At 42.2% G+C, this 24,881-nt stretch overlaps 1 protein-coding gene across 6 annotated transcripts in view; it reads right to left on the bottom strand.

Moving 5' to 3' along the window:
* Window positions 1-24,881, bottom strand: part of TMEM117 (transmembrane protein 117) — a 430,756-nt gene that overhangs the window by 139,910 nt on the left and 265,965 nt on the right. For all 6 annotated transcript variants that reach the window (XM_090042374.1, XM_090042375.1, XM_090042373.1 and 3 more), the window contains one exon: window positions 12,820-12,917. In XM_090042374.1, coding sequence (XP_089898500.1) covers window positions 12,820-12,917 — 98 coding nt within the window. The remainder of the gene's footprint in view (window positions 1-12,819; window positions 12,918-24,881) is intronic.

The following is a 24,881-nucleotide window of genomic DNA, read 5'->3' as shown; positions in this document are numbered from 1 at the left end:
CAGCCAGGCTAAGTTAAGGATGGATGGACTGGGGCCAGAGCAGAAGGTAAAGGGGTAGGGAGAAGTGAGAGGGAGGGAAGCAGAGGCTGAAGGGGCAGGCTGAGTCATGGGGACAAGGGGTAAGAGGGCAAGCTACAGTTTCCTCCCAAAACCCCCCGTCTCCCCTGTGCTTTTCCTGGACATGTGTCATAGAGTCAGATAGAAATAGGGCTGGAGGAGACCTCCAGAGATCATCTAATCCAACCCCCTGCCTGTGGCACATCCCTATCCAAACCATCCCATACAACAATAATCTAGTACAACAGAATAAAAAGGGGGAAGGGGATGGAAGGAGCAACCAAGCAAATCCCAGAAACATGGGAAATACCCATGGTAGAAAACAAGCACAGCTATGCTCGCCTAGATCATCCCCTACTGGTGACTATTCAACCTATTCTTGAACACCTCCAGTGATGGAGAGTCTACAACTTCCCTAGGCAGTCTATTCCACTGCCTCACTATTCTAACAGTGAGGAAGTGTTTCCAGATATGCAATCTAAATTTACTTCACTGTAACTTCAAGCCATTTGTCCACATTCTGCTCTCTGCAGCAAGAGAGAAAAGGTACTTTTCCTTTTCTTTATGGTAGCCCTTCAAGTATTTGAAGATCATTGTCATGTCCCTTCTTAAGTGCCTTTTCTACAAGCTAAGTATGCCTAGCTCCTTCAGCTTCTCCTCTATGACTTGCCTTCCATGCCCTTGATCATCTTTGTTGCCCACCTCTGGACCCTCTCTAACTTCTCAACATCCTTTTTAAAATGTGGAGCCAGGAAATTCATACAGTCCAGAAGAAGCCTAGTCAGTGCTGAGGAGCTTGGCACTATCGCACTATTAGGTCATGCACCTAATGCTTCTACTAATGCATCCAAAACCCACATTCACCTTTTGTGTAGGTGCATCACACTGAAGACTCATATTGAGTCTATGGTCTACCAAAACTCTCGAGTCATTTTCTGAAGAACTGCCATCCAGCCACGTGTCCCCCATGTTATATTTATAATTTTTGATTAATCCTCCCAAGGTGTAGCACCTTTCATTTGTTTGCATTGAACTGCATCCTGTTAGCTCAACCCCAACTTTCCAATCCACTGAGATCCTTCTGAATTGTGCTTGCATCCTCCAACACACTCATGATCCTTCCTAGTTTCATGTCATCTGCAAACTTGCCCAGGAAGCTTCCTATGCCAGCTTCCAAATCATTAATAAACACATTGAACAGCACTGGGCCCAAGACAGACCTCTGTGGGACCCCACTCAAAACTTCCTGACATTCTAGCATGGATCCATTAATAATTACCCTTCGCTTGTAGCCAGGGTGGATCTGATTTAAATCAAGTCAAAGCAATTTCAATTATGAACTTGCTCCCTCTCTATGCGGTGCTGGTCAGGCCACAGCTGGAGTACTGTGTCCAGTTCTGGGCGCCACACTTCAAAAGGGATGTGGGGAACCTGGAGAGGGTCCAGAGGAGGGCCACTCGTATGGTTGGGGGCTTCCGTGGCCAGCCCTATGAGAAGAGGCTGAGGGACCTGAATCTCTTCAGTCTCCACAAGAGGAGACTCAGGGGGGATCTTGTGGCTGCCTACAACCTTATCAGGGGCCACCAGCAGGGACTCGGGGAAAGTCTGTTCACCAGAGCCCCCCTTGGAGTCACTAGAAACAATGGCCACAAGCTGAGGGAGGATAGGTTTAGGTTAGATATTAGGAAGAACTACTTCACTGTCAGGGTGGCCAGAGCCTGGAATAGGCTTCCCAGAGAGGTGGTGTTCTCACCTTCCCTGGAAATCTTCAAGAGGAGACTGGATAGGCATCTGGCTGGGGTCTTATGACCACTCCCACCTCCAGTGCTCCTTCCTGCCCATGGTAAGGGGTTGGACTAGATGGTCTGTCTAGGTCCCTTCCGACTCATTGATTCTATGATTCTGTGATTTAAATCATGATGTAAATCACCAGTCATGAAACCTCAATTTAAGCATTGTTTTCTACAAAAAGTGCATTCTTGTTTGATATCTTTTATTCATTTAACTTATTGAAAGTTTGCACTTTTAGCTAAAGGTAAAGGTTTGACTGTGTGTATGCAAACTTACAGAAGGACAGTAGGGTTCTGGGTGGGTAATCAGGCCTGTTGTCTCTCATCTCCATATACTGCTGTTAATAAGGATGTTATCTCTGGAGAGAAGAAACTCTCTCCATGCCTGAAGAAGGGCGTTTTGTGCCTGAAAGCTTGCAAAGAACATTTTTTCCAACTACTTAGCTGGTCTAATAAAAGAGATCACATCTGCCCAAAGAACCTTGTCTGCCCACGATCTCTGGAGACACAAATCCACAGTTTGAGAACTGAAACTAAGCATTACAGAGATGCTGAATGGGGTCTTCTAGACTGAGCACTGAGCCCCATAGGGTAGAGTGGTTTTCTTTAATCTATAGTAATTTATACCCATAAGATTGGGCCCCTAATATAGTCCATGGCCTTTTGTGACCTATTTATAAAACTTCTAAAAAGGTTACATAAATATATTGTCTCAAATAGTATATAATTGTCACACGCACACCATAATAGTGGCATCGATGCGCGAGGCACCAAGATGGCGAGCCCCACCCTTCTTCCCCGCAACCATCACAAAAGGGTAAAACAAACGCTGCCATACCATTACTTTCACTATCAGAGTATCACTAACATAGGTGAGGTCAGCTAGTCTGTAACACCAAATAAGGCCGGGACACAGAACCCTGAGAGGTGAAAACAGCCAGCTCACCATTGAGCGCGTCACCTGAGTGATATAAGGGAGCGCACAGCCACACCCAAGCGAGGTCATTTATCACCCACTTCGATTATCACAAAGGACGCTAGCCTCCCGTTCACAATTAGCAACCGCCAAACACCGCTTCATTGCCGGCCCGACATGATTAGCAGTCTACTTCTCTGCATCTCATTTCTCTCCTCAATGCTCACTGTGAGTAAATAAACTTCTACCTTCAACTACTCTCTGTCTCTGTGACTATCACCTCACCTCCAGTCTCTTCGGGCGACATGAGCTGGACTCGTGTTAACCGTCCCATAGAGAGCTAATCGGCTCTTCTAACCCCTCCATTCCAGTCCCTTGCGCTGCGATCGGACAGCAGCGTGACAATAATGAGAAGTTATAATCCCTATTCCATGGTGGTACATTTAAGCTTTAACATATCTTAAATTAAAACTATCTTTATATGGGTTTACTTAAAAAAAAATTTAACAACAACAATACGACTAAATAAAAAAATCCAATTTTTTTAATTAAAAAAAATAGTTGATTTTTATCCACCCTACTTGGAGCTACTGAGCCAGTTATTGATTCACCTTGTAGTTTTGCAAATATAGTACTTTTACATTTTTGCATGGTTTGTCTTTTTTGGATCTGCAGTCTTGCAACCTTAAATCAAAGTTAATAAAAGGTCTGCATTGTCTACGGCTGTATATAATCTAGGCTGACAAAGTTGTGAATTGTAGTTAGTTCTTTTAAATACAGCTTATAGTATAAAGAACTATGTGTTTTAATTAACTGTCTTTTAAAACACAGAAAAACTATTCATCTGTGTACAATAACTTGGCCCACTAATGCATTTATAATGGTGTCTATGAAAGCATAAAGTGTCAAACATAGCTGATCAAGTCAAACATGTAATTAGATGCATCAAAATCACTTTATGAGTTTATGTTTCATTTCTACCCCAGAAGATATTGCTGTCCATCTCAGAAGGAAAATTTACTTAAAGGCTGCAAGACATGATAAGGAAAAAATATACAAAAAGTTATGTTTTATTTTTTTTCAGGGTGAACTTGGGTAGAAGGCAAGGTAGAGTGGTACCTTAGAATCGAAGTGGTTAGTCACTAATTGCCACTCTGCCCTGCCTTCTTCATTGTTTTATATAAAAATATGTAAATTATTCAGATCTTTGTATCAACTTTGATCAATTTTATGAAATAACTCCTGCCAATTTTTCATCCCTTTAGTACTGTATTAATAGTCTGCCAAATCAAACAAAGATGACTTCTAATCTATATTAAGAACTTTGTTTTTTAAAGAAAACTATATATAGATATTACATACAATTATACCAGGAGAACGTTGGTTGAATTACAAAGGTCTATGTCACACATTAGATTTGTGGAGCAATTGACATGTTAATCAAGCCCCAAATAATAACATGCCTCACGCCACATATTTGGCCAATTTAAAGTGCAATAAATCGAGAAGCCACCCATAAAGATGATCCACATTGGGCATGTCTACATGTGCAATTAATTCAAAGCATGTTGTGCCAGAGTTTGTTGCTCCTGGGTGCCACATTTACATGCACGTGCAGGACCACAGCATATTGAGCTGGGTTGGAACAGCCCTAGCTGGCAGGAGGCCCAGTGGGTTAGCCTGCCAGACTAGGGCTGCTCTGATCTGGCTCAACATGCTACAGGGGGGCTGGCTGGGGCGCAAGGGTGCTCCAGTGCAGGGCTAGCCAGCAGGCAGCCCCCACACTGAAGCACTCTTGCGCCCAAGCCAGCCCCATCAGCATTTACATGTGTGCTGCAGTGCACTAAAGAACCCAGCTGCAGGATAGTACTTGTATTTACAAATACTAACTTGCAGTGGACTTTATTTGTTTCCTGCAGCCTATTAGGGGCGGCTACATGTATAGACACCAAGACTTTTACTGTTAAGCTAATTAGGTAGTTCCACAGTAAATGTCTCATACAGACTCACCCATTGTGTGTTAAATTTAACATGTGGCACTCCCTGCTACCCCATGCCTGATCCTGACACTAATCTGATTGGGCATGGGGCAGGATTGGGTACAGGGTATATCCAGAGTCTGGTACAGGTACTTCCATTATCAATCCTCAAGATTGTGCTGGTGACCACCCTGGGTCTGAGCAGGGACTGGGGCTTCCTGGTACCGGATCGTGAAGCTTAGCTAAGCCTTGGGATTTGACATAAGGCTGCCCCAGAGTGCAGTGCAAAGCCTACCCCTGTCCAATTCATGGGACTGAACTGGGCGCAGTTCTGGGTTCTGATTCTGGCTGCCCCTTTTTCTATCCCCAGATGCAGCCCTGGGTCTGACTGGGTTTCAAAATACATGCACAACCACAGATAGGGGAATTTATCTTACCCCTAGCTGCATACACACATTTAAATAGGCACCTAGCACATACAAGAGGGGATGGGGGAGCTTCCCCCATAATGCAATGTTCACACCAGGTGTCTCTTTAATTTGGTTTGTGCAGCAGTGGATGTGGGATCTCCCCCATTTCCAGCTGCACTGTAGGGAGCACTCAGTTTGGGGAACTGCAGTTTGGGACTGCACTAGAACTGCTCGAGGCACCACCCTCATGCCCACTTGGACAACCGTGAAGACTATCCTCCTCCTGCCCATCCTCCACCCCATTTCGCTGGCCAGCAACCACTCCCAGATGGTCAGTGGGAACAAGGGGAAGCTGGCCAGATACAATCTGTGCATGCCCACTCATACGCCAGCCACACTGTTAAGCCAGATCCTTGCACCCTCCAGCACAGCTGGACACCAAGCAGGTAGTGGAGGTCTGAGCTTCAGGTCTCAATGCCATCACTCAGGTGCCTGCATCCCAGAAGCAGGGAGGTAGCACCACAAAAAGGCACCTAAACTTGATTATGAAATGGGAGGTCCCTGGTGCTATTTACCCTTACCCAGCTCCCCAGTATTGTTGGCGTAGACTAGCTCATGGAGATGTAGCTATTGAGCTCTTTGCAGCTATCCAGCTGAGATTGGGGCAGCATTCTCAGGTCTCTCCGAAGTGCTACACTCTCTTCTCTAGTCTTGAGTAGCTGAAATTATTTTGTATCATCTGTGAATATTGCCATGTCACTGGGAGCAATTCCACCTACCTATTACAAACTCCCAATGCAGGACCTTAGTTCCCCTACAAGTCTTCCAGTGGTCTTGTTTCTCAATCATCTCACTCCATTCCCACCCTCAGCCCCCTACAACAAGAAGCATTAAGTCCAACAATTAGCATGAAAGATATTTACTGGGATGTTTTAGAAAAAACACATTAAAAAGGTACAGTGCAGTGAAGGAGGTGTTCACAATTGTTGAGAAGTCCCCTGCACTCTCTCACTTCTGGTAGAAGATTGCCCCAGAGCAAGCAGCCAAGGCTTCCTGGGTCAGAACATCCTGGTGGTGGTTCTGTCCAAGAAGTTTTGCTGAGGTTGTATACTACCCAAGCCAAAGCAGCAAAGTGCCAAGGGCTTCCCCTGTTATGGGTGCATCTGGACCTGGCATGGTTTCCAGAAAGGTTTCTCCCCTTGCCTCACATGTACTGTGGAGGATGCAGGTGGTGACCATACAACCTGGATGAAAATGTTCCTCGACTTGAGTTCTAGGCAGCATCTCAGGGACTGCCAGCACCCCTTTAAGCATCCAAAGGTGCACTCTATCACTCTCCAGCAGCTGCTCAGCTAGTAATTGAAGTATGGTCCAGCCAGCCAACAAATGATTTCATGAGCCAGGGGAGCAGGGGGTAGCCAGTTCTCCAAGTAATGGATAAATCCATGGTGAAAGTGCCAGGAAAATCCCTGCTGCTTCATCATCTTCAGGCAGTCAGAGTTCCTGAAAATGTAGATGTCATGTATCTGGCCCTACTACCCAACATTCGTGTTAGTGGAGCACCTGTGATCCATGACTTACTAGAGTATAACTGAAAAGAACCCCATTATGATTTATGTAAACAAAGGTACAGTAAAGGGGCACAGAATGAGTATGTGGGGCCCATTGATGGCCCCCACACAGCTTGGAAAGCCCATCTGTGCAAACCCAGCAGTGATTTCCTATGGGTCCCTGAGCTGGATGAACTGAGGTTCCTCAGGTATGACATCACACACTTTATGCACACCCCTTGTTGTAGTTGTGAGCCCCACACCAAACTGGAATGAAGGCTGTTAGTGTGTAGCAAGTTGCCAGAGCCATATGTCTCTTAATGGACACAGGAAACTGAAGCCCCGTGTCTTGGTGCTGGATCAGGGGGACCAGCTTGGTGCAAAAGTCCAGTCCAAGCTCAAAGGCAGTGGCCAGCAGTGATGATGCGGTATCCAATACTGGCCCTGCAGCACCCCTGCTTACATTGCATTGTGTTATGCCTCCTGTAAATAGGTCAACATGATTCCCATGGCAGCAATTCTCAAAGTAGTGCCTCACCAGGGCCACTCATAACACTGAAGTACAGAGTGCCTTTGGAGTAGAGAGGTCAGGGAAAGGATGAGTGACTCAGGTCTGCTACTTATCTCTAGGAAGCCCCTGGAGATCTGATACCAGCTGAAACAGTCAATCAAGAAGGGAGTGGAATTCACATCCTCCCTTCACTTCAGCCAATTGGTGCTTTCAACTGTGCTCAGATATTTTTGGCCACTATTGGAAATAATGGAAAAAGTTGCTCTAGCACAACATGCTGGGAGGCCTGCTTGATAACCCTCTACTGGTAGAGCATAAGTGATGCATGTAGCATGGTAATATTTATTACAAAACCTACTTCTTAGAACATGTTCTGATGTTAACACTACATAGTGTTCAATTTTAAACACATTAAGTGTCCCTTGTGACAAGGCCCTACATTTCAGTGGTGTGCTTCACTTCGATAGTTTACCATTTGGACAGTTTACCAAAATGAATTAATTTGCCTCACAACTAGTTTGACAAAGCAATGAATGAAAAACTAATACACTGTATCATCAAAATAAATGTTAATGTTATACATCTTTCTTTCTTCTGCTCATTAAAAAAACAAGTCTACTGTTACTGAATGTGTGACATGCAATATATAAATAATGTCTCTATGTAATGTGGAGTCTTGCCTAGGGTTGTTTTATTTCATTGCCTCCAGCTAAAATGAAAAGAATTTATGTTTCTCTTCATGCTCCTAAGTTCCCATTAGACTTGCTCTTTATTTTAAAAAGAATGTATGAGAACAAACATCTTTTTCAATTTTAAAATTGTGACAAAAGTTTAATGGGAATGTTATGTGAAAGGAAATATAGCTTTGTAAATTTTCAGATAGTAAAATTTCAAAACATCTTCTTTAAAAACACCCTGGTACTTTATACAAAGTTTTATTGTCCTCTATAATGCAATGCTCTCATACCAACTTGAAAATAAAAGTTCTCTATCATGTTGCCTCCTATTGATATCTTCTCTGGATAGTTTCAGAACCTTTATGTTCTGCATAACAGACTCTTAATAGCTCTTCACCAGTTTCTCTCTTTTGGTTACTCTTGGTTTAAAAATACAATCTAACACAATGTTCTGTATAAGGGCATACCCTTGTTCCATATAATCTGTTCTAATTCTATTTGTTTCATAGCATTTTGTTTGCCTTTTTACCATTCATGAAGACTGAAGCATAGATTTTCATTGTATTCTTTACAATGATGCCAAGAATTTGTTTGGTTTCACCTGAATGATTATACCTGACTTTGGATGTAGAACCGTATGAGTCATTCATGTTATTGTTCCAGATCTGCACTATTGTGCATTTGTCAAGTCAGTTTCAAAAGTGCTGCTCATTTATTAATTTTGTTTAGGTCTCTCAGAACTTCTACATGGGCTTTTCTAGTCCTGAGTAGCTTAAATCATTTTGTATCATCTATGATTTCTGCCATGTCACTGGGGCTAAGTACAGATAGCCAAAAGCCTGAGGCTGAATTGATTCAGTCTTTACAGGTTAGTCTAAGCTGCAAAGATTGAAGCAATAAGCAAATAAGACGACTCTGATTCAGGAAATGGAGCTACATACCTGCAACGGCTCAAGCTAGAAGCTGGGGGGGCACTAGAGCAGGGCTCTCCGGCACATAGCCAGCATGGGCTGTGTGTTCACTTGACTTTTCTGCTGCCACTGAGGTCTCTGAGATTTGCAGTCCACAATCACAGCAGCAAGACTCTGCAGGGTTGCTCATTACTTCCTCTTCCTGCTTCCAGGTGCTTCTGGGATTTGTAGTACACAGTCACAGCCAGCACTAAGTAAGCCAGCAGGGCAGAGCAGCCCTATACTCAGGCAAGGGTAAATTTAATTCCTGGCCCTGGCCCCCACCCCAGTCCCAGCCGTGGTTTGCCTAGGGGGGAGGTGAGGGCAGTAAGCCAGCCAGGGAGCCATCCCTCACTTCTTTGGTTAGGGAGCAGAGGGGTGGGGCCAGCCCTACACTCTGGAGCAGAGAGCCCAGCCTAGCTGAAGGCTAAAAAGCATGTTGGGATGCTGGGGGACTCTGATTTAACTTAAAACAGGAAGGGGCCTGGGAAAGAAGAAGTTTCATAAATCAGTTTGAACCAAATCAGTTAAATCTGATACTACATTAAACCAGGTTTATCTTAAACCCATTTCAGCCATTTTGAAACTGGTTTATGTGCTCTGAACTTCTGTTCTGTTACAGTTTTAAACCAGTTTCTGATCACTTAAACTGGCTTATGTGCAACTTCTGTGTCTAGCCCAGGAGTTCACATTTCCAGGTCATGAATGTGTGCATTAATCATAATTTCTAGCACAGAATTTTAGGGATCTTAGTTTTCAGTATGACAAGAGGTGAATATTTATTCTTAGGTAGTTTCTAATCCCTTTTACCTCTCTACCCATGTCTAACTAACTTTCTTAATTGTCTTGCTAGGAACCTTGTCAAAAACTTTTTTAAAGTCTAAATAAATTAGATCAACCAGTTTCTCTTCATCTGTTATTTTGACGTCATGCTCAAAAAAATTCTAACAGATCAGAGAAGGATCATTTTACATTACAAAGGCTATGTTTGCTTCTTTTTATCATATGTTAATGTAGGCTGTTTTTTAATTATTCTATTTTTAATTATCATTTCAATCTGTTTACCTGATTCTGAACTAAGATCTATATTTAAAATAAATGGCTCAACCTTTATTAATCTTCACTTTTCTAGTACACTTTTTTTTAGTGAAACACTGCAGTGGCACACCTTCTCAAAGGTTTGCTGCTGTGGTACACCACAGTGGCCATATAGCTTTTTGTGAGCACAACCACCCAACCCAGTGACACAGATACCTTTGGGTGCAGAATATATGCCAATGACACTACTCTGGGCCACTCTAGAGCCTTCCCTAGTAGCTACCCTCAAGTTCAGGGACATCAAGATCTTAAGAGAGACCACAGAGGATTGTGTGTGGGATGGCCCATCTAGGACAAGCCACTTGCATGGAATAGACATGCCCTGAGTTACCAAATGTAACATTTGATCCTGGTTACTTTTTTTTGCCTCAGTCCTCACTACAGATGATGTGGCAGGGCACTGTTTGTGCCTGCCACTTTAAGGGCTGGAAGCCAGCAGCCGGCAGGTGCCTGATTAGGGCAGCCATTTTAGATTCAAGGCTGCCCATATAAACAGGGCATTTTGCTGATAGGAGGCCAGGCAACATTGCCTGGCTGCAGGTATCATCTGGGAGGTAAGGGAGGAGCTGTAGGGGATGGTTAGGAGGCTCCTGGTCCTGGATACGACCTAAAACTGCACCCTGCTGGGAGTGGGTGGCGTGGTGGGGCTCTCAGTGGTGTGGGAGCCCCCAGGAAATACCAGGCCAGTTACCAACCAGTGAAAGGTGGGTTGGGGTGCCTTAACCCCTAGCCCCCACAACCAAGTGGATTACCCCCTTTGTAGGGTCTAGAAGGTGGACCCCCAGAGAGAGAGAGAGAGTGGGGCCATCCCTGTCTGGACATCCCCTGACTGGTCAATGCTGGGGCTAGGACCAGAAGGGTTGAATGGCCCACTGCAAGGGATGCCCAAGAGCTGAGGGCCTGGGGATCCAACTGGCCTGGAGGTGGGCCAGGGCTAGTAGCCAAAGGTCCCGGGGGGGGGGGGGAAGCACACCTGTAAGGGTGGAGCAGTTCAGGGAGCTATGCTGCCTAGGATGAAGGCAGAATAGGCAGCCTGAGGAGAGGAAACCAGGCAGGGTTCAACTAGTTGGATTCTGGGTCCCAGTGTTGGATCTGGTGATATTGATATCTGGATGCCATGTGCGAGGCTTGGGCTGTGGTGTAGGGGTGGAACAGAGCCGCAGATAGCGCCCCTGGCATCGGGGCAAGAAATGGGCAGCCTCCCTCTTAATTTACATCAATTAATTGATTACCAAGGCGTGGCAGGAAAGAAGGCAGGCGGTTAGCCCAGAAACAGAAGGGCGGGCCACTGGGGAAAAAAAAGTTGGGCCCGTTACAGAGGATATTGGGAGAGGGGTTACTAAAGTGGAGGTGTCAAAAGGAGGTCATGGAACAAATTAAAAAAAAATATATAAATAACCAGGATCAAATGGCATGTTTGGTAATTCAGATCATGTCTACACCATAAGAGTGGCTTGTCTTAGATGGGCCAGCCCACATACACAATCTTTGTCTCTGCAATAATTCCTTCTGAAACTCTCCCTTTATCCCTAGATAGAATAGTAGATCCACAGGTGACCTCATAGGCTTCCTATTTCTGACATGTCTGAAGAATGTCTTATTATTCTTTTTAGGCCTTTGTCTATATGGTCTTCAAATTCCCTCATAAACCATCTAATTAACACCTTACATCTTCCTTCCATAGTTTATGTTCTTTTTATTAGCTTCTCTTTGGATTTACATTTTGTGAAGGATACCTTTTACTTCAAATAACTTTTTGCTCCTTGCTATTTAGCCATACTGATTTATTCTTGTATTTTTTATATTCTGTCTTGGAAAAATCTATGGACCAAATCTATTTTTCTTCTCTCTTTAAACTACGGATGCAAAAAAAGCATTACAATTAATAGCAGGCACATGAGATGATTTGTATGGTTTCCATATCTTATTTTCAAACCAAAAGATATATAAACACATCACAAGTACCAACAATATATACCTTCAGATAGAATAATCTTTTTATTCTCAAGTATTCCTTCATGTGCAGCATTAATTTAAATGGAATAAAGCTTCTTCAAATAAATAGTTAATTAAATAATAAAATTAAACTACTGCATGACACTTTTACAGACAAAGTACCTGGACAGATGATTCTTTTATATCAGTGGAAAAAGAAAGAAGCTGACTCCTTTACATGACAGTAATTGCTAGAACTGGTTGTAGTGCTACCCCTGAAGAAAAACTCACCAGTGTAAGTTATATCCAGGTAGGCATCCTAGCTAGGTACCGCCATTCAAAAAGCCCAAGGCAGAACTGATCCAACTAATGTGGTTTTCTGGAAGTGGCATAGTTCAGATCGGTACTGAACAGAGCACACACTCGCCCTTTTCAGGGGGAAGGGGGTAAGCAAATCTTAGACCAGGTTTTGCCATTTTTAAACCAGTCTATGCATGCCAAACATCGGATCTGTTATGGGTATAGACCAGTTTCTGATCACTTGTACTGGTAAAAAAGATTGTAAAGTCTGTACCAGGCAACTGTGTGTATAATCAACCCAGATAGTCATTTGCTTAATGCAAACAGACTATTACTTGCTCATCTCTCACCTAGTGGAGAGGGACTGTAAAAGCCCTAATGGATCAAGTACCCTGGGATAATGCATTAACTGTTCATTCTATAACCCAGTGTAGTCTACACTGCTGTAAATTTTTTTTATATAAATTACACCAGGGTTAAGCAACACATCCTGTGGCCTGACACAATATTATTTCCTTTATAAGTTTTATTTTTCTTCTTAAGTACTCATTTCAAAGCCACAATGAAATAGAGAATGCACGTCTGTTGAGGGTTGACTATCTATACAAAATTCATTTACTATAATTGGATTTTACTGATTTCCTACCAGAATAAAATGATTCTAATATTTCCCTTCTTCCAGAAAGCTCTGGCAGACTTTCCCCAGTCAGGATAGGGCTTGTCCTGAAGCATCATATCAGTAACCTAAAGGAAAAAGGAGGAAATAATTCAGGATTAAATAAATGTCACAAATGCAAGTGCTAATTAGGATTTAAAATGTACATTTTTAGATTACTAGTTTGTTTTGTTCTTGATCAAGATAATCAACATTTACAATGATAATTGCATTTGACAATCTGGACCAAAAATAATGTGCAGCTCTTTTGTTAAGAATCTACTTGAAGCAACTATTCTGCCCCAGAGAACTTTTGTACATATTAGCTAGAGATATCAGAGGGTTCTTGCATGGCCAAGCATACAAGGAAGACAGGAGCTAATCTAAATGAGCAAATTGCTTGTACTGTCTTCATCAAAATTATGAAGATGTAGCATAAACAGGGTTTAAGTTACTTTCTGCATATGGTTATGAAGCAGACATGTACTGTTCTATTACAGTCCAATCAGGGAGATGGTTCCAAGTTTGGTGATAGCACTGTCAAGAGATTTTTGGCTCTTGATATCTGAATTAGAGTCCAGCAGAGTAAAGCCAGGGAAGCATATGTATTAAGAGCCATATGTCCCTTTGTTCTGTGTGCCTTTTTCATTGGCATCAGGGATCAGGAACAGATCAAGGGGTTGTAAGTGACCCTAAAACTTGCATGTTATTTAAAATTTGAAATGCTAATTCTAGTTTTCAGTACTCATATCTAAACAGACCATCTGTCAAACTCTGCTGAGAGACTCACATGTATAGTCAAGTTTTGGATGATTTACAAAAAACAAAATTTAAAATAGACCTGACCTAAAGGAGATGGCATTTGATATACCCCCATCTTTGGAGATGCTAGAAATCCATATCCATTTTTTTTCAGATTAATCCTACTGAAAAATACTGCATAGTTATCTTGTCCACTGTTATGCAAAAGATCCAACAGGATGGAAAACATATATGTAAACAAAACAACACTACTAAGTCTGTATACAGCCTTTGCTATAAAATATGGATGAGGAAAACAAAAACTTATTTGCCACAAGCTTCAGCATGTATTTTAAAAACTGTTAATTGCTTTGATAAACGTGGAAGTAACACTTTGAGTTCTCAAAAGAAATTCCCAAGTTTTATTCATTTTGAAGAGAAGTCAGTTTTACAAAGGAGTTCTTATTTTCAAAATAAAATCAACAAAAAAATGCAATTTATTAATTTAATTTTGTTTTCGACAGTGTGAATTACAATCTTCAATCAATGATGTTTAACAGTTTTTACCAAAGGAATAAACATCCCCGATTAAATTTAAGCCACATATAAATTAAAATTCAACTCCTAATACTACGGGGTTAAAAGTGTTTGGCTTAGCAGCACTGGGTCCTAACTTTTTCAATGATACACAGTATATAAACAGAAGTACACACCCTGGGATGCTATGATTTTGTCATTTATCTTGATATCCTGAAATGCTACTTATTCTAATTGTTTTCTTTAGGTTATTAAAAAAAAAAAAAAAATTTCAGATCACCATGTTATTACAGTTTTTATTTTAATAAGACCCCAAGTTTAACTAAATAAATATTTGGATAATTGTGTAATGCTTAACTAGGCCCCTCTACATATTTAATTAATTCCATTTAGCAATACTTACCCAGCTCAGGAGGATGTGTTCTGTATAGTAATAAATATTTGTAAGGCAAAAGATGATTACTTGGTTAGTTTTATTCAATTTTCAAAATGTTTTCTCTGGGGCACTTTCTGGGAACTACTTACTATATTTGTTACAGGGATGCAATCTGCTTCTGTATGACCAATTACTACAGCAGCCTGCTTTATAAGAATAACATTCAAGTAGGGGACATTTTCTGAGGAAAATGACAAGCTGAGGCAGGAAATGTTCTTTCTGGTATCAGACAGCTGGTTTTTCATTTCTTAGCTCTGGCATTTATTTCAAGTCATATCACCAGATCAATGTCAGGTCACTTGCAGCTAAATTGGCAGCAGCAGAGACGGTCATTAAAGGGATGCATTCAATAAAGAAAAATCCAATTACCTTTTACATTAGAGAAATCAAATTCATTTTCTGGTGTTGGTCAAGGACAGTCATTGTGGAAGAGGGTGCAATGAAGGAAGGTACCCAGCACTGCCACAATACAGATAATTTTGTTTAAATAGGATCAATGTAAGACCAAAAAATTGTTTCAGATTCCAACAATGTTGGTTGGAAAAGTAAGTTGAAGTTTTCCTTGTTTTATTCCTTGTTTATTGTTTTATACTAGTAATAGTATAAATGTGTGTGTATGATATATATATTATTAGTGTGTGTGTGCATATGTAATATATACACACACATTTATACATATAATAGACTATATATAAACATGTATATACATATAATATATATAATTATTATTATTAATAATAAATGAAATATTCTAGTATATAATATGTTATTGTTATATACTATTCTATTGTATACTATAAACTATACTACTTTTCATTCTCAAAAATCCAACTAACTTCCTGGCAATTTGGAAATACTCTGAAGATACTACAGAGTTGCTATTCACTACCTAAGTATTTCAGTCGTTCTGGTTTTGGTGTCCGGTATAAAATCAAGATGAAATGGGAAGAGTGACTGCAAAAAATATTAGTTTTTTTTACTGACAACTTTTTCCTCTAAAGTTAAATAAGTAGGTACTAAGAACAACATTGGGTACAATGACTAAATTTTAAACAATATTTTAAAGACTACATTTATAACAGAATTCCTGTATTTCATTTAATGTTCCATTAGGAAAATGATAATTGTCTAAAGATATTTAGAAACTGCAACTATTACATTGTGTGGCTAAATGATTTTTTTTAAAGTTAGCAAGAAGATAATTAGGTGCATGTTCAGTAAAAAAATAATACTAGCATTTCTTGTACGACCTTATGGAGTTATAAACTCCATTTCCAAAGTTGAACAGTAATCTGAATGTACACTACAGTAACTTGCAATGCATTGCCGATACATTGCTCTTTATCATTTGGTCTATGTTGCAACACTGTCAGCCACAAATTTTATTAGACTAAAAAACTGATTATCTAAAATCAAAGCATTATATGCTGCAATCACACTTGGGCTAGGGACAGAAATTACATGTAAGCTGGTATGTGATTGGAAACTGGTCTAAGCCTGTAACAGAACAGAAGTTCAGTGCTCACAAACTGATTTTAAAAAAGGTGGAATCCAGTTTAAGACGGACCTTGATGGACATAGTATCAGATTTAGTCACTTCAGGTTGGACTGGTCTATCAAATTTCTGTTCAAGATCCCCTCCCAAAACAGATGAGGTCACAGTCCTCCAGCATCCCAGGATTCTATGCAGCCCCACCACTCCCCCTTGTAGGGTTGGAGGGCTAGCTTCTACCATAGCATATCTGCTCTGGCTGAGCTGGGTGGCCCCACCCCTGGCTATCACAGACCTAAGGCAGAAATGCTTCTTCCCCCCAGCCCAGCTGATAGCAGCATGGGGGGTCAGGCAAGGCAAGGGAAAAATGGACCCCTTCCTCAGCCCCAGCACCATCCCCGCCTCAGCCAGGGTATGCAAAGCAGGTGGGGGAAGCCCCTGTGGCAGGGGCTTTTTCCTTCCCCACAGTCTGGCTCTGCTGAGCTGAGAGCACCCCAGCCTGACCTCTGTCAGCCTTTCAACTATGAGGGAAACAGACTCCTGTTCCAGCCCCCCCCACAGCTGGAATCTGCACAGCAGGTAAGGGGAAGCCCCTGAGGGAGGGGCTTTTCCCTCCTCAGTCTGGCTCCACTTAGCTATGAGCAACCCAGCATCACCTCTAAGCTGTGAGGGGGAATAGCCCTCTGCCCTAGCCCCCTTTCCCTCCCCAGCTGGAGTCTATACAGCAGGTGGAGGAGCAAAGCCCCACCACCTCAGGGGCTTTCCCTTGCCACCTGCTGTGCAACCCCTGGCTTGTTGGGGGGGGATGGCAATTGGTGTGGAGGGGCATTCCCCTCCCCTTCGCAGCTGAAAGGTGGAGGGCTGGTGAGGGGCCAGGACAGAGGTGATAGCAGCCTGGTGGAGCTGAGAGGCATGCAGAAACACTTCTCACCTGCACTAGCCAAGGCCAGAAGGCATCTGCCTGCCTTGACCAACCAAAGAGCATGAAAATTAATTCTGTTCATTAATGGTCCTATCTATACAACTGAGAGAAATCTGCATAGATTGGATTGATTCCACCTCATACTTTTTGACTGTCTGTATTTACCCAAAAGCAGGAAACCAGCATTCACAAGTAGTATCCAGGATAAATAAACCAATGTGAATTAGATGCAGAGATTATAAAAAAAGGATACTAAACATCAAATAAGTATCATTTCTCAACAAGTTTTAATGAGCAATTCCACCCCTAACCAGCCAGACTCTTAGTAGAGAGCAGGTACATTGCGAGTATAAATATACTTTCCCGATTTGATATATTAAGATTAAAAGTGCCATAGGCAAGTAAATTATTAATTTAATTACTCATTATAATTGCATCAATTTTTATCCACATTCTCACTGCTGGTTAAACTATTTCTTTCTTTTTGTAGCAGGTATGGCAGGAGGAAAAACCGCTATGCAATTTTGCTTTTTGAAAGGTTTCTTCATAATGGTTACATACTGCTTAGTAAAACTCTTAATTTTTTTTGACCTGAGAAGCCTCTGGTATCAAGGCAATATTGCAATGTAGGCTCCATACTAAATGTAAATCCTGTCTTTTTGAGCAGTCTAATCAGAGTTCCTTTGAGTGAGTGGGAGATGAAGGTCCCAGAAACAAATATCTTAATTCATAAAAATCAATGTGGCTGGGCACTGTGTGTGCCTGGCACTTTAAGGCCCTGGAGCTGGCAGCCTCCAGGTGCCTAATGAGGGTAGCTATTTTAGGCTCAGGGCTGCCTATATAAACAAGGCAGTTTGGCTGCTGGAGGTCAGGCAAAAACACTGCCTGGCCAGAGGTCTGCTGAGTTTCATCTGGAGGTAAGAGAGGAGCTGTAGGGGATGGTAGGAGGCTCCTGGTCCTGGGTATGACCAAAACCTTCACCCTGCCGGGAGTGGGTGGCCTGGTGGGGCTCCCAGTGGCACAGGAGCCCCTAGGAAATGCCAGGCCAGTGATCACCCTGGTGAAAGGCGGGTTGGGGCGCCTTAACCCCTAACTGCCTTAACCTTTGGGTGGGTCATGTACACCAGACGTAGTTGTGGGGGTGCAAGCCCTGAGGAGGAGAGTTGGAGGCCAGGTGTGGCCAAGGCTGCCTGAGCCTTATGGGGGTTTGAGACCCTGAGGAGGAGAGTTGGGGCCAGGCATAGCTATGGCCACCTGAGCCCACCTGTGAAGGAAAGCCCCAAAACCCCAAGTAAAGGGGGTGTTATGAGCAGTGTGGAGCTCCCAGTGTGAGCAGGCCAGCATGTGGAGCCCTGTGAAGGGAGAGGGGGCTCAGCCAGAGAAAGAGCGCTGAGTCCTGACCCCAGTAAGTCCTCCAATGTGGGGAGGCAGAGTTTGGGTCGAATCATAGAATCAATAGTTGGAAGGGACTTAGACAGATTATCTAGTCTGAACCCTGCCATGGGCAGGAAGGAGCACTGGGGGTGGGAGGGGTCATAAGACCCCAGCCAGGTATCTATCCAGTCTCCTCTTGAAGTTCTCCAGGGAAGGTGAGAGCACCACCTCTCTGGGAAGCCTATCCCAGGCTCTGGCCACCCTGATCATGAAGTAGTTCTTCCTAGTATCTAACCTAAACCTATCCTCCTTCAGCTTGTGGCCATTGTTTCTGGTGACTCCAAGGGGGGCCCTGGTGAACAGACTTTCCCCGAGTCCTTGCTGGTGGCCCCTGATAAAGTTGTAGGCAGCCACAAGATCCCGCCCCCCCAGTCTCCTCTTGACTATAACACTGGTAGTAGCACCATGACCTGCTGCTCGGGGGCCGGGGGGGGGGGGAAGAGTCCCTGTGAGACCCTGAGGCACCAGTCATGGTGTGAGGTAACTCCAGCTCCCCCTATTTGTGGAGGAGGACCCAGAGAGGGGGACCCTGGGATAAGAGTATGGATCATACATCAAGGCCTGCCAGAGCTTCCCCTGACTGGCCCAAGCGGAAGCCAGGACCAAGAGGGTCAGAAGGGCAAGAAGGCCCACTGAGAGGGACGCTCAAGAGACAGGGGCCTGGGGTCCCAACTGGCCTGGACGTGGGCCAAGGCTAGCGTGAGCCGAAGGTTCCAGTGAGGGGACCACACTCAAAGGGGAACCGGTGGCAGGAAGATACATGTCCCAGTATGACAGCAGCAGAGCCTGCCTGAAGGGAGAAACCCAGGGTCTTACAGTAGGATTCTGGGCCCCATCGTGGGGGACTGGCATGTATGAGAACATCATGATGTCATCTGCAAGGCTTGGGCTGCAGTGTAGGGGAGGAATGGAGCCACAGATAGCACCCCCTAGCAGCGGGGCAGTAAATGGGCAGCCTCCCACCTAGTTACATCTATTAAAGACCAAGGCGTGGCGGATGGTTAGCTCAAGAACAGATGAGCGAGCCATGGAGATCAGCCCTGGTAGGCTCCCCGTTACAATCAACATAAGACTAAAACTCATGCCTTTGCAAGAGACAAATGAATATTGAGAGAATTTGAGTGAAACTCCAAACTCTGACACGAAGTACAAAAGGAAAGGAGAATCCTACATGATACTATTTGGAGTGTATCAAGGCAAGCAAGTAAAAACAAGCATCTTTCCCAACCTGTGCTATATGCACTGGGAGAGCCTTAAAGTCATCCAGGAGGCATGCAAAAAACTTCTAGGTTTCTCCACAAAGAAACATAAGTACTGATTTGATGAGAACGATAGGAAAATTCAAGCCCTCACTGACAGAAAAAGGAGTCTGTAAAGCTTGGCAGAACAACATGAAACCCAAACAGAAGGGTTTAGTGCATTTAGTGCTGCAGCATAGCCAATTTTCAACACCAGATTAGAATATGCTAGTTCTGCCTTTGGAGATCTCCAAAATCATGTTTTCAATCTTGATGACATCAGGACCCAAACCAAATCGCTCATCTACCCTGTTTTATGGGTGTGAAACTTGGACAACCTATTGGAAACGCCTACAAGCTTTGAAATGTTATCATCAGTGATGTCTTCAGGCAATCTTCCATATCAATTGCAAGGACAGAAGAATAAATACCAGCATTCTGGGTCAAGCAGACACTACCAGTATGGAAGCTATGTTTATACAACACTAGCTCCATTGGATGGGACATGTCAGAAGAACAGGCTCCCAAAATAATGAGTTCAGAGTGTAGGACCTAATGATCATTGCTCTACAGGTGGCCAAAAGAAAAGATTCAAAAGAAAACCTAAAGCTAAATCTGAAGAAATTAAATATTAACCTGGGAGACCCAAGAACTGAATCATCCCCAATAGCACTGTGATTTACAATTAGGCATTGATCATTTTGAGCAAACTCGCTTCACCACAGAAGTTAACAGACGAGACAAAAGGAAAGAGCTGTGACCAAATGTCATCAGGATCTACTCCTTCCTCCCAGAAATACTTGCCACAGCTGCAGTCAAGTGTGCAGAACTTGGATCAGCTTCCTCAGTCATCTGCTGACTTACAACTTGACTTCCATTTTACTGGAAGACTGTCATTCTAATATTGAGGGGCTATGTGTAATGTTTACATAAATCCTTCTCTGACTTTGTTACAAGAAAAAGCAACACTGAAATACTATATGATGCTCACTCCTTCTCCCTGGCTTGGCTCCTCTTAGAATTCCTTCATCAAGTTCTGACCTCAGAACTTAACTTCCTAGCAAGTCACTTGTAAGGTGATAATGACCTTGCTGTCTCATTAAGGCAGGGACCTCAATCTGCTATCAGGTATCAGGGAGACACTGACTGCCTTCAGCAAGCCTGGTACCAATTGAAACTTGACCAAGAAGAACAGAGAGATGCTCTTTGAGATTTTTTTCTTCTGTTTAAAAATCTTCATAACTCTTCCTCAGAAGGAATTAAAAGTAACATTTCCCATACTATGGTCCTCAAGACAAGTGGAAAGCTGGACTGGTACATAGGGCAGGCTCTTCATCTTTGTTTTTGGCTCCTAAATTTAATTTTAGGACAGTAAAAAGGAAAGGAGATGGAGCAAAAGAAAATCTTTATTTCTATGTGATCCACTTCATGAAAATGTTTGCAAATCCTTACACCTAGAAAAAAACCCACATTCTGCAGAGTCTTTCACTGCTTTATTTATATCAGTCTTCAAAGTTACTTGGGAGCATACTTCCAGAATTAAATAGTCTATAGAAGATCGAGAATAGCAAGATCCAAATACCAGTCTGGAACTGGTGGACTATGCTATATGGTGCACCCTGAAATCTTTACCTCTGATTAATCAATTTAAGAGCTAACAGATGACAACAGAACAATTTTTTTTATATGACTTAAAAAATGTTGTTTATTCTTAACAACTGTGTTAGGAAGTTATTACTCTGTGATAATGCCAGGGACACCGAGTATCCAGTATTTCTGCACCTGGAAGGACAGATAAACAACAGACTAAAACATACTAATTGATGAGCTACATGATCAGTGTGAGGTATGTCCAACAGTTCAGAAATGGGGTCAAATCAGCACATCTTTTCAAAATGGGTACCAAGGAAAAGTGCCATTTATTCTGCTTCAGACTACAATGAACACAAATTTCTTTGCAGATACATTCCTATTACACTGGAGCTGAGGATTTCTATATGCTTTCCCTCTAATTTCACTCATTTGCATGGAATTTAGAAAGATTTCTCTATCAAAGGCCACTGGGAATTTCCTTCTGACACAGAAGGAAGACTGCAGGGCTTCCTCTACTCATACAGGGCTTCCACTACTATAATATCTAAGCAACTCAGAGCCATCAATGTATTTAGATTCACAGAATGCCATTCAGTTGGGAAGTGCTATTATTCCTATTTTACACAGTATTTATGCAGTCTGTCCAATGCCTGGTTCATGCAAGACAAACTTTAGTCTTTGAAGCATGAAGTGAAAGCTAGATCTCTCTTCTTCCAGGTGAGCGCTCTAACCACTAAACAGTTATGTTTCTTCTCTTTGGCCCAATGAATTTTGAATTATTTTTTTGCAAGTGGAGATGTCTTCAAACAGAAAGATTTCAGAGTAACCCAAACCAAAGAATTTGTGCCTAGTGATGAGGATAGTGTCTTCAGAGATGAGATTTTGATTAGAATCCCATCAAGCTAATAATAAAACTGAATTCAGGTCTTCGCTGCACACGTTGGGTACATGCACTAGCCACTAACCTACCACTAGCTGTGGTTTTTGACTGAAATTGCCTATGATAGCTACAGCTTGTGTGAAGCTCAACCCTTTCAGTGTGCATTAGACATGTTCAGAGCATACCTATTGAATTGCATCACTCAGAAGAGATGGGTAGAAAAAGGCCTCCTTTGAAGGTCCTAACTAGACTTAGGTAGCATTTGTATATCAAGCTGCTATGTCCTGTGAAGATGGTAGTAGTGCTGCTATACCCAGATGCAGAATTTTAGATACTTAGGCAACTGTGTGGACAAATAACTTTATTGATGAAAAGGGATAGAGAGGGTTTGAAGATTACACTCTTAGTCTTAGATACCTAAATGACTTGCCCAGGGTGATGCAGGATTCATAGATGTAGGGTCGAAAGGGACCTGAGCAGATCATCTAGTCTGAACCCCTGCCCTGGGCAAAAATGAATACTGGGCTCATATGACCCCTACTAAGTTTAAGCTCAAATGACCCCAGCTAGGTTGTTAAAGTCTCTTTTAAAGACTGCTAGAGTAGGAGCCAGCACCACTGCCCTTAAAAAGCTGATTCCAGATCCTGGCCACCCTGACTGAAGTAGTGCCTCCTGATTTCAAGCCTGAACCTACTCTCAGTCAACTTGTGGCTGTTATTCCTTGTTACTCCAGGAGGTGCTCAGGGGATGTTTATTGTAGAAGACTAACCTATCCAGGGATATATTTGTACTGTGACAACTGTTATGGCAGAGGCACCAAATGGAAGAACTAGTCCCTGGAGGGAGGCTCCTACACCTTCAACTCAAAGTTTAGTGCTGTCTCCTTTTCCAGTCTTTCAATAATTCTCTCTTGTAAGGTTACACAGAGTGGTGAACTACAGTAGATGGGGAAGAGCCAATGGCAGACAGCTTTCTGCTAGTGATTTACTATTGTTTTTTGTTTTTTTCAACATGGTCATCTATTCATATTATGATAACCTTAAAGACAGGCTCAGAGTTGAGCCAGTAAACCCTCAGTGGAACTTTTCATGTGTTCTTCACATTTTGGTGTAGTAGACTTATAATTTGAACTACTGACAACATTAGCTCAAGTTATTTTTGAAGAGTGGCTGCTTCTTGGGTGGACAAAGTTAAAACACCTATAAAATAATTTAGCAAAGCTGCCACACAATTGTGTTCACAAATCCAAACCACTCATTCCTAACTAGATGTGAAACTTTGCTACTTAAGTGAAGTCCAACCCATCTATTGGCACCCATTGTTTTGGACAGCACAATGCAAGCAGACTTCTGTAGGAAAAGGAGAAAAAGACTTGTGACATTAACAGAAAGTAGTTTTTCAATTTGGTTTATTGTAATTCCCCTCTAACCCCACAAATCTTCCTTTCCTCCATACCTCTTGTCTGGAAAGTTGCAAAAGTATTTTGATGCAGATAAAGCAGGTAAAAGGATGACAGGGTATTGTTTGGGGTTTTGTTTTTTGTTTTTACCACTCGTTTCCCAAGAGGGATATTCATATCATGTTTTCCTGAGTGGTACTAATATGAGGTAAGAGTATTTCTACCTTCTAGAAGCAAAGAAATCACAATAAATTCTCTCCGTCATATGCAAGATAGGCCAAGTCACATAAATTTTATCTTGATTACTCTGTTGCCTCATGCTTTAACAACAATACTATGATGCATTTACTATGCTATTAATACTAAGTACAGAAAGCACCATAAGTGCATTTGTCAGAAATCCCTACTGGCGTGTGCTTGGAAAGGAACCTAGTTGATGGAAATTCTGGCACCAAATTCAAATAAACTAAGGGCCAGATTCCAAGTTGAGGAGCAGCACAAGGGAATTCTCCAGTGGCATATAGCATGGAGTCTGGCTAGAGCAAAATGGCTATGGATCAAATTTATTTTCCCACTGTCTTGGCACTGGCATTGAGCAGGCCCAGAACCACAGGAGAGTACAAATAAAATTTACACTACAGCACTTTTGCACCTTCTTTTCTTGTTCCTCATCTGTGCAATATGCTCATAACACATAGCCAAGGACCCAGAGATATTATTTCCATTCTTAATATGAACAAGTGTTTAACAGATATGTAGATACTCTGTAACCAAAAAGAGTAGTTAGGTTTGGGCAGACCCAAAGTGGGCAGCAAAATGAAAACTGTTAACAAAAATAAAGTAAAATATACTGCAAATAATTATGTAACACATTTTACAATCTTTCCCAAGTCTCTTTTCAGTATTGCCTTTAGCATACAAGCAAGATTATGCAACAAAGTGGATTTTTTTTTGCCAAATATCCTTTAAAATATGCATGTGTAACATAAATATTAGTTTTATGTGTATGGAAGCTACAATGTCAATAAAGAAGCAAAACCCTAAAAGCACTTATGAAGTCTTCGGTTAAGTAATATCTTACTGCAATTCCAATGAATGCAATGCTCTTGGAGAACAAGGAAGGCCACTATATAATAGATGAAATCCTCAGTAAGCCAATTTCATTTTTTAAAAAACTTACTCTCATGTCTTACTTCTACAATAGCGATGCTATATAGAAAGTGAACTTCCACTGCTACAGGTATTCTTGCTTATTGAACATATCCAATAATCTCTAGATTCTCAGTCACACATTATAAAGCTTCATGTTTTCAAGCTTTTCTCTGCAAACATGAGATCTAACATTCTTTTTTTAGAAAAATGGATGCTCGGATTTTCAACT

This window comes from Crocodylus siamensis, chromosome 4, assembly GCF_052110815.1.
Source record: "Crocodylus siamensis isolate JL-2025a chromosome 4, ASM5211081v1, whole genome shotgun sequence".
Taxonomy (NCBI): Eukaryota; Metazoa; Chordata; order Crocodylia; family Crocodylidae; genus Crocodylus; species Crocodylus siamensis.
Note: the sequence above shows the minus strand (reverse complement) of the source record. Positions and strands in the feature narration are given on the sequence as shown.